This window comes from Sminthopsis crassicaudata, chromosome 3 (assembly GCF_048593235.1).
Source record: "Sminthopsis crassicaudata isolate SCR6 chromosome 3, ASM4859323v1, whole genome shotgun sequence".
Taxonomy (NCBI): domain Eukaryota; kingdom Metazoa; phylum Chordata; class Mammalia; order Dasyuromorphia; family Dasyuridae; genus Sminthopsis; species Sminthopsis crassicaudata.
In genome coordinates this window covers 334127005-334137915 of record NC_133619.1, presented here as the reverse complement: position 1 = coordinate 334137915, position 10911 = coordinate 334127005, and the positions used below count along the sequence as shown (strand labels likewise).

The window sequence follows — 10911 nt, the reverse complement described above, 5'->3', positions numbered from 1 at the left end:
AGGTTTTTCAAGGGTGAATATTGAAAACTATTTTTGCATATATTTTGAAAATAAAGTTATTATTTTTTTTAAATTCTTATCTCTTTCCCAACGTCATGTGGAATTGAAAAAAAATATTCATGTATGCACAACTATATGTAAGTATATTCAAAGGAATACATAATCATTTACATTATAGATTTTAGTACTTTTACTAAGATGAACAACAACAAAAGAAACAACATTAAAACTAACAAAGGGTATTCAACCAATCAGGGAAAAGATTTGAAATTCCTACTCTTCAATGGTTAGTACACTTTGATAGAGAGGAGAGGAAAAGGGAGGAGAGGGGAAGGAAGGGGAGGGGAGGGGAGGGGAAGAGAGGAGAGTTAGTTTGGGTATGCTGCTTTTAACCAAAGCAATGAGACTAGATGAGCAGGATAATGGGCTCCAGACAGGGGAGCAGCAAAAGGCCTCTGAACAGCTGTCTAACCTCCTCCAGAATTCTTTACAGATAATTAATCTATAATACAAGTATTCAAAGATAATATTATCAAAAGTGAAAGTCCACATGGAAGTTCAACATTGTAATTAAACAATGCTAAAGTTAAAGAAAAAATTATAGAATCAAGAAGTTATATCCCAATGGATCCATGACCAATGCAAATAAAAATATAACTTAGTATTCTTACCCAGTCTGATTTTTGTCCATATCTTTCAATAATTCCCCAACAGAGAAACTACAAAGAAACTTACAAAATCTACTAGAGGCTTGACACTAAATCTTTAAACAATCCACAGATGATTTGGAGCTATCCATTTCTTCCTCATTCTTGTTACATAACTTGCTCAAATATTTCTTGATGATACATGCCTTTCATTATATCTTTTATATTATGTTTAAGTCATTACTGATAAAATGCTATATGGCCTCTATAAACCCATCACACCTCTTTCCACTGTCTTTTGAGTCACCACAAGCTCGATTCTTTAGAGATCACAATATTGCATGGTTTATAAACTTTTGTTATTAATGGTAAACTACATTTACTTAGTACAACTACTGTTGTTCAAAAGATAAGTATCTGTGTCAGGAAGCATTTTGGGATCACAGGTAGTACAAATAGTTACCCAAAAGCAGTTGAGTTTTGGTCTTATCCTCTTATTGAATTCTGAACCTTCTCCCACAGTACTTGTTCAAATTATAAGGAGTGATAGCCTAATTGAATAACTAAGCCATTTATCTATACATTATAAACTGGGTAATAAATAATATGCTTTGTTTATCCACTTGATTTTTCTGTCATGGCTTGCCAACCTGATTGAAGAAGTCCTGTTGCATTCTGGAACTTGATTAAATTAACCCAATGTCAACCTTGAATGGGAATATCAGGAAAATCTTACCATCTATTAGGTAAAGATATTGGAGTAGCTTGGCATTTACTTCTCCAGTTCATTTTACAGATGAGAAAACTGAGGCAAACAGGGTTAAGTGACTTGTCCAAGATCACACAGATAGGAAGTGTCTGAAGTCATATTTGAATTTTAATATGAGTCTTCTGACTTCAAGTCTGGCACTCTATCTACTGCACTACTTGGCTGTCCTCGCCATCTATAGGAAATTCCTATTTAATTTAGATCCTATGAAGGACATTGTCCATGGCACAAATGAAGATCTTTTGTGAATATATATATATATATATATATATATATATATATATATATATATATTATACTTATACTTATATATATATATTCCTATTTTATGTTTTTTGTATTAATGATCAAATATTTTTTAATAGTCATCTCTGTGATTGCATCATTATAGATCTTTTGGCATCTTGTTTCATATATATATATATGTATATATGTATATATGTATATATATACATATATATATACATAATACCTTGTTAGAATATTTAGATTTTAAGGTTTTATTTTGTCTTATTATATATGTATAATTCAATTCTCTCTTTATATATATATAGTAATCAACCTGTTGCAAACAGAAATAACTTGCATTTTCTATATTTCCCAATTAATTGTGTTTGTAGAGTGTGCTATAGAAAAATATCTCATAGTGTCTATCAACCTCATATCATTTCAAATTAAGATTAACCTTAATACATAATTTTTATAGGGATGAAAAATTATTGGTGGTGGTTTCTCAGTTGCTTGTTTGGAGTAATAATATTCTTTGTTGTCTTTCCTATTCAATTTATTTTCTAAAAGCATTATTAATTGTTTGCTATGTATAAGGCACTGTGCTTGGTATTGGGTATGTAAATAGCAAAAGAAAAAAAGTCCCTGCTCCTATATTCTATTGTTCTTTTAGAATTTTTCACTCTATGAAATATCTTGAAAAGTCAGTGTTGTGTGCCTTTATAATTATTCCTTAATGTACGGATTCCCTCTGTATGTTATACTTAGAATCAGGTCCAGTCACATTTCCCAACATTTTCATTAGCATGATTTCTACTTCCTCCTTTGGCATATACTGAGAAAGTACCTCCAAAATACACCAAAAGAAGGAAGAATATGTAGATTTCCAAAAATTGATAAAATGGCAAACAAAAGTATATCTGTTCATCTAACATTTCTTCTAGGTATTGGAGATACCCAAAGAAGCTTACTGGGACTTTCATTATTTGTTTTATCATGAGGTTACTTTATGATTTCATGGCCACCTGTCTAGAAGGATGGGGATCCTGGGTAATTTTTTGATAAGTTTTTGTGGTGTGGGATGGGAAAGACTGTCCAATTCTCAGTCAGCTATAGGGAAAGTCTGTCCAATTCTCAGTTAGTTATAGAACTTGTTATTGTCCTTGCTTTATTTTTTGTACTTTCAACTAATTATAATGTTCAAAGAACCCAAAGAATAGATTTGGGAATGTAGGTAACAGATTCCATACCAATCACTGCCCTAGAATCCCAGTGAATTGAGAACTGGTTAAATATCGCTGACATATCAGAGATGGGACTTTTCCATAGTAAACAGAGTCCAGAAAACAGGAAGATACTTTTGTTGTACTCCAATCTCTAAATGATGGTCTGACCTCTTGAGCAGTGTGCTAGATGGCACTTCAAGACAAAAGCTCTTTCATTTTTTTCTGTTGTTAGCCATCAGAAGCTAGATGATACCATAGAGCACAGAGCACTGTACCTGGAGTCTTCAAGGTAGAAGACCTTGAATTCAAATCCAGCCTCAGTCACTTACTTGCTGTATGAAATTCAGGCAAGTCCCTTTACTCATCTGTAAAATGGGAATAATAGCATTTACCTCCTAGTGCTGTTGTAAGGTTCAAGTGAATTAATAATTGTAAAGTGCTTAGTAGAGTGCCTGCCACATCATAAGTTCTATGTTAATGTTAGCTATAATAATAACAAGAACAACTATGATTATTATTGACTTCTGAGATCTTATCTGAAAAAATCTATTGAAATACCTCTTTTGCGCATAATTTTTTGTGCATGGACTTTCTTTTTCCTTTGCTAGTGTGAATGCTACTTAACTACAAAAATCTTTTATTTAGAGAAGCATTTGCTATTTAGTGTAAGAAATAAAAAAGTATAGAAGAAAAAAGGTTAGAAAACATTTAGGTAGCACTTTAAGTTTTATAAAGCATGATAAATAGATACAGATCATCTTGTTTGACCTTTATCATAACTGTAGGAAGTAGATGCTATTATTATCTCTATTTTATAGATGATAAAACCCAGGCAGACAGAGCTTCAGTGACTTGTCCAGGGTCATACACATAGTACATGTCTGGGCCAGATTTGAATTTAGGAAAATGAATCTTCCTGATTCTAAGCCCAGTGTTCTCTTCACTATACCACTGAGGTGCTTCAATTAGAACTGCACCTAATCAATTCTTTTCATTTTAAGGAAGAAAGCCCATGGATGGGTAATGACTAATTGACATTGGCTAATGACATTGATTCAGATATAGAGAAGAAATACAAGCTATATCTGTCATACAATCACCTTTACATCTCAGGATCCCTGCACTCTGTGATCTGTGATGGCCCAGGCTTCAGTGGATAGTTCCCCAAATAGGCACCTTTCAGGACTGATGATAACTCCAAGTGGGGAATAAAGATAGAGGGCTAACTTCATTCATTCATTCATTGGAGACTATGCAGGTTACAGTAAACATCATGAATTAACAAAAAGATGTCAATCATGTTATATATCAAGGAGTTTCACAATAAGATTCAAACATGCATAACCGATCACAGTAAATTAGTATGAGCACAGGAGATGAACAACAGTACAAGGGACACAAACAGTTCAGTTTCTTTGGTCTATGGGAGGTCCTCGGCACCTACCAGTTTACCTATTTTCAGCAGAAAAAAAAAATAATTGAATGATAAAATTTTCAAAGAATAGATTTACTAAAAGACCAATAAAATAAATAATTTGGAAATTTACCCTCAAAAGAAGAAAATGTCACATTTTTAAACTGAGAAATTGGAAATCATTGAAGATCAAAAAAATTAAGAACATTGTCAAAGAACCTATGCATAATGATATCTGTGGTCATAAAATAAATGGATAATTTTAACAGGTAAACAATGAATTGTTTTATAAATAGGCATCTAGTTTAAATAAATTCACAAGTGAAATCTTCTAAACCCTTAAAACCTAGTAATCTCAATACTCTGTAGATCATTTATAATAACAATAATACCTAGCATTTTACTTTGTTTCACAAAGAACTTTTTAAAATATTATTTTAATTTTTTCCCAACAATAACCCTAAAAAATAGGTGCTATTATTTCCATTTTATAGATGAAAAAACTGAGTCACACAAACCTTAAGTGACTTGCCCAGGAATACACAGATAGTAAATGTCTAAGGCATTTATTTTTACACTTTCAACTAATTATAAAGTTCAGGTCTCTATTCTCTGGGTCACTGTGCCCTGAATCTGTTTTTATAAATGTTGAAACAATTTGCTGCTTACTTCTTTTTAGGAAGCAAATATATTTTGATCTCCAAAAGTGGCAAATATATGACTGAAATAGAACATTGTAAGCTGAAATGGATAAACTTTGATGGGATTCGCCGTCTTAGAAATATGAGTAACATTTCCTACCCTAGGCAGATTGAACTTTCTCCATGCTTTTCAAACCAGGACATTTTTGTCTGTTCCACAGGATTAACCAAATGCGGGGGAGAAGGGGGGAGGGCGATGATATTGGAGTGATTTGCATTTCCAACTCCAGCTCATTTTACAGATGAGCAAACTGAGGCAAACAGGATTAAGTGATTGCCCAGAGTTACACATAAGTGTGCATATATTTAAGTAGGTATAGGCACATGTGTGTGCATAGATGTATGTTTATATGTAGACATATTTGTAAGTGTGTATCTATGTTTGTGTGTCTGTCTGTCTTTGTAAACATGTAGGCATGTTTGTAGGTATACATATATATATATATATATATATTTATTTATTTATTTATTTAGGTATGTTGATATGTATTTTTTTGATCTTTTTAAAAAATTGTCTAGTAGACAAGTTAAGAGGCACTGTTTTGTTTCCTATAAAGAAAAACCAGGGCCATGATAACTCCAAAGTTAATGAGGGATCAGATTAATAACTTCCAAGATGAATACACATATATTATTATCATTATTATCTCTAGCTCCCTTCTTTCTGCTTGAGTGACATTTCTCTTCTTGCTTGGGTGACTTCTCACTATTATCTCTCCCCACTTAAAAGATATTGACATTTTTTAAAAGATGAAATTGAGTTAGGTGATTTATTATAATCATGTTATATAAGACAGAACTTGAATAATAATGAAAGAAGCTAAATTTGCATAAATATATATAATATTTATAAAACATATCAAACAAATACATACGTAGCCACATGGTATACTATGGGCTTCCACATTCCACCTCCACCTAATCTGCAAGTTACCAAATGACAGAAAACACAATGGTCTTTTTGCACTTAGCAGTATTTATCAATAGACAAACAAAAATGAGGCAACGCTTAAATATACACATTTGTACAAAACAGAAATAACTATTTCAAGCTATATGAAATCTATGGAAATGTATGATTTACAAAGAAACTCAGAACACTAAAAAGTAATTTTTGTTTGGTGCTTTTTCTTCTTCAAAAATCCACAATGTTAAATGTCCAGTGCCTGAATAAACAATTATTAAAGCATCAATATATATAAATCCCTATGTTTAATCTATTCTTATTGTTTATTTATAAAAATCTACATAACGACAATCCACTTTCCCAAAGAGTTCAAGTCTCTTAGACAACAATTTTATGTTATGGTCAGTTGTACCTTATCATGTTTAATTCCAGAAACCACAAATAAATAAAGGCATAGATAAATTTGTGAGCATCCAAAGAAGTGTGACCATTACACTAAAGGATCTGAAGATCATGTTACACAGGGTTGGCCAAATTCACTGGGGATATTTATCATGAAGAAGACATGGGGGGACTGAATACCTTTCTTGTTTCCTTTTGCTTCATCATAGCATAATAAGATTAGAAGTTACAGGAAACCACATTTCATTTTAACATAAATCAAAATATCCCCTTCAGGGTTAGTTCCCCAATTCACACTTATACTAAGGGACCACGCCACCTGAAGTTCCTGTTATTTAGGGATTTAGGGGTGAGGTTTTCATATTAGTGCATTTCCCCAATTAATAGTCAACCACTTGACTCAATTATTTACTAAAAAGAGCAGTTGATTAAAAACATTCCCTTCCTTCCCTCAGTCAAAGCATATTCTATTGCATACTCTCCCACAAATACATAAAAATTCCATGAAGAGAATGGACACTAAGTTAAGGCAAGCATATAAATAATATTTGTGGCAAAGGGGTACCTTCCAATTTCTGTCTGTAGAAGTCCTATGTTCCTTTTGGGGTCTTCATTATGTTTGCTGCAAGGCAGAATATTGGTCATCCTGCTGCCCAGTTGGTTAGTTCCTTTCACAGAATGACATGTTTGTTGGATGGATGGATGGATTACTAGGCTGAGCTATTCTGCTTCTGCTGGCCCAGGCTGCTATACTGTTTCTGGTACTCTCCTCTATTTATACTTGAGTATTGGAGAGAAAAGGACATACCAGCTGTCTCCTTGCAAATCTCTCAGACTTTACAATGCCCAAGAGGTTGTTCCCTGAACATATCCATCTCATAGTTCCTGCTCAGTCATTTACCAAAGGGAGCAAGGAGACAAGAGGCAGTCAAGGGCTCACAGCAGCCTTTGTCCAAGGCAAGCCTTCCTAACCTGGTTCTGAGGAGGCAGTTCAAAGCAGTCCTCTCTCTCAAAGTGCAGAGTGATGAAGAGCTGAATAGCTTCTTTTGGATACCATCTCAGTTCTAGCTCAGCAAGTACTGAGTAATCAGTTCCTGACGTTCCACTAGAAGCTTTTTTGTCATCATACAGTGTTGTCATTCAGTCATTTTTAATTGTGTCTGGCGCTTGGTATCCCTGCTTTGGGTTTTCTTGGCAAAGATACTAGGGTGGTTTGCCATTTCCTTTCTCATCACACAATACCAGCTCCTCATTAACCCCTGTCCAGAAACCAGTTTCCCCCATTTGCTTGGACTGAAACCAGGCAGAGAATATCAATACATGCTTTAAGTACCTAACTTTGACCAATCCCTCCATAAAAAAAAAGAAAAGCTTTTAGTAACAAGGCCTAACTAAACAAGCAAAAGGGCAATATGGAAGATAATGGAGCTCTCTCTGAAAGATTTTAAAGACTATCACTTTTTGGGATAGTGTATAGACACAGTGCTTATTATGCTTTGGCCTATGATTAACTCTGAAATTTCAAAGTTACTTGAATCAAAAAACAAAAACCAAAAACTGGTATTCTTTAGCTTCTAAGATACAACTATACATAATATAATGACTTTCCAGAGGAAGTGCATAAGGCAGTAAGAATTTCTAAGTCCTTCTGTGGGAACTGAGAGTGGATCACAACATAGTATTTTGGTCTTCTTGTTTGTTTGCATTTTGTTTTCTTTTTCATTTTTTCCTTTTTGATTTAACTTTTCTTGTGCAGCAAGATAATTACATAAATATGTATGTATATGTTGGATTTAACATATTTTACCATGTTTAACATATATTGGATTACTTGCCATCTAAGGGAGGAAGTGGGGAGGGAAAATTGGAATACAAGATTTTGCAGAGGTTACTGTTGAAAAATTATTCATGCATATGCTTTAAAAATAAAAAAAAACTTTAATTAAAAATTTTTCTAAGTCCTTATCTGAAAAAAGGTGATTTCATAAAACCATTACTCTCTTTACATTTCTGACTAAACCATTTTAGCCTTCATTTTAATTTCAGTACATTCTATTAAAAGTGTTAAACCATGAATACTAAACTTCCTCAATCTTACCCTCTAATTTTCTGAAAACCAAGTTTTATTTATTCAATCATGAATTAATATTTTATTTACAATAGAACAATAATAGAATTTCTTTACATATGTGAGATATGTTATAAAACACTATATCATAATTAAGTCAGAACCTCAATCTTACACTCTGCTTCTCTGAAAATTGAGTTTTATTTATTCTCATTGATGAATTAATATTTTATTTTCGCTAGAACAATAACAAATTTTCCTATTTATATGAGATATGCTATGTTTACAAACTCATAAAACACTACATCATAAATAAGTCAAAGCTCAGTTTTACCCTCTACTTCTCTGAAAGTTGGATTTTATTTATTCACACTGATGAATTAATATTTTATTTTCAATAGAATAACAGAATTTTCCTACTTATGAGATATGCCGTACAAATAAAACACTATATCCTAATTAAGTCAGAACTTCAGTTTTATCCTCTACTTCTCTGAAAATTTTTTATTTATTCACACTGATGAATTAATATTTTTTTCAATAGAACAATAATGCAGTTTTCCTACTTACATGAGATATATTATGCTTAGCTACTCATAAAACACTACATCATAATTAAATCAAGACCAAAATACTATAAACTTGAACAAAATTTTTTGAAACAACTGAAAAAAAAGTATGAATGCTTTAAGCTTTTTACAAACAAGCTACTATATTTCCTAAAAGAGTTTAAAGAGTCTGTTTGTTTTGAAATAACTTACTGCAGTCTATCACCATTGGGTAGCAAGAACAGTTTAATGCTTAGCTTGTGAATTCAATGTTTGGTAGTAAAGAATAATAAATCAGTGGTCCTTTTGATTGAATTTATCATTCAGAGTAGATAGTCTTGTCCATTCACAGCAGCTGACAAATGAAGCCAAAAAATTAATAATCACCAATTACACATACTGACTTTTGGAGTACACACTTGGTGATTTCCTCCCTGAATGATAACTTTTTGGAGTTGTGTGATACGATGGTATTGAGTATCTGTAATGATTATCTTTCTCCTTACAACAAAAAACACAGCAGAATATTGTTCCTCCGGCAATGAGGACCAGCGCTGTAGTCCAGCCTATGTAGAGAGCTTCTCCTAGTTCTCGTTTTTGAGCTGTATTCACTATGGGGTTGTAGAAATCTCTGATGATTGCATGGGCGACCCAGCTCACAGGGATGAGAACGACAATGCCTGTGAGGATGAAGATGATTCCAGCCGTCAGCAAAATAAAACCCTTGACCTGTTCATTGTTCCCGGTGCATATGACACATTTCATTCCAAGGATGGCAATCATGAAAGCAAGAAAGGAGAGCACAGAGGCTGCACACATCAATCCCCTGGAGGCCTGGAGGTCTGGAGAGAGAGCCAGCAGGGAGTCATATATTTTGCACTGCATCCTGATGTTGGCATGTCTCATGCAATTCATCCACAGGCCTTCCCAGAGATTTTCGAAAACTACAATGTTGCTTCCAATGAAGGCAGAAACTCTCCACTGGGGCATGATAGTGACGGCCACTGTCCCCACCATGCCGATGCCTCCTAGTATCAGTCCGGCTAGTTGCAGACCATAGTAAGCCATTTTGTCTGGTAACCCGTACCAGACCAGGAGAAATCAAGCAAAGGGAGCAGGCCAGCAGGCAGGCAACACTGAACGGCCCGTGTTTTCTTGTGTGAATGTCCTCAGGAACCCAATGGCTTTTTTTTTTTTTTTTCCAGATAGATTCTGCTCAGCTACTTTAACTAAGTTAAATCCAGTGTTGGCTGGCTGGGGTATCTTTACTGACTGGAACATGGGAACTCACCAATCCGGTGTGTCTACTTTCTGGTCCAATAAGAAAGGGACAGAGGGACTGGTGTATTTAGATTGCTTATTCTGTGAGCTTCACCTTTTTTTTTTTTTTTTTTTTTTTTTTTTCTAAAAAGGCAAACAGCATGTTTACCCGTAACCACAACCACGAATGTTTGCACAAATCTATACTCCATCAATCCCCTGTAGAGAGAAGTACATTTCATCCAGGTGATGGTGAAACTTCTAGATTTGTAAATTAAAGAAAGCTGTCTAGCAGAACCTCCCCCCTTGGGCTCAAGCTTGGGCTGGAAGCACAGGATTCTTTCCTCATCTAAGTTGTTCTTTTATTCTGGATACACACAAACTGGATTAGATCTGGTCCTTTGGAAGTGACTTCTAAAAACCATCAGACTCTCTTTCTCACACTCGTTGGCTGATTACACTCCCACTCTATTGCTCTTGGTGTGGGAGGGAAGAGAAATTACTTAAAACTTAGTATTGGCCCAAATTTGTGGTTGTTCAGTCGTTTCTGACTCTTTGTGACCCCATTTGGAGTTTTTTCTTGACAAAGGTGCTGGAGGGTTTGCCATTTCCTTCTCAATTCATTTTACAGATGAAAAAACTGTGGCAAAAAAAATTTAGTGACTTGTCTGAGGCCAGTTTTGAACTCAGATTTCCTTCACTCCAGGCCCAGCACTCTATCCACTGAGCCACTTAGTTACC

The 10911-nt window shown here is 34.2% G+C and overlaps 1 protein-coding gene across 1 annotated transcript; it reads right to left on the bottom strand.

The window, feature by feature from the left end:
- Positions 1 to 8212: 8212 nt before the first annotated feature.
- Positions 8213 to 10200, bottom strand: CLDN8 (claudin 8). Its single transcript, XM_074301450.1, has one exon. It carries the CDS (start codon positions 9976 to 9978, stop codon positions 9301 to 9303), a length of 678 nt encoding a protein of 225 aa, XP_074157551.1. The 5' UTR covers positions 9979 to 10200; the 3' UTR covers positions 8213 to 9300.
- Between the last annotated feature and the right edge of the window lie 711 nt (positions 10201 to 10911).

Bases quoted from the DNA above. Each gene is read 5' to 3' on its own strand.
- CLDN8 (XM_074301450.1), bottom strand. From the start codon at position 9,978: ATGGCTTACTATGGTCTGCAACTAGCCGGACTGATACTAGGAGGCATC.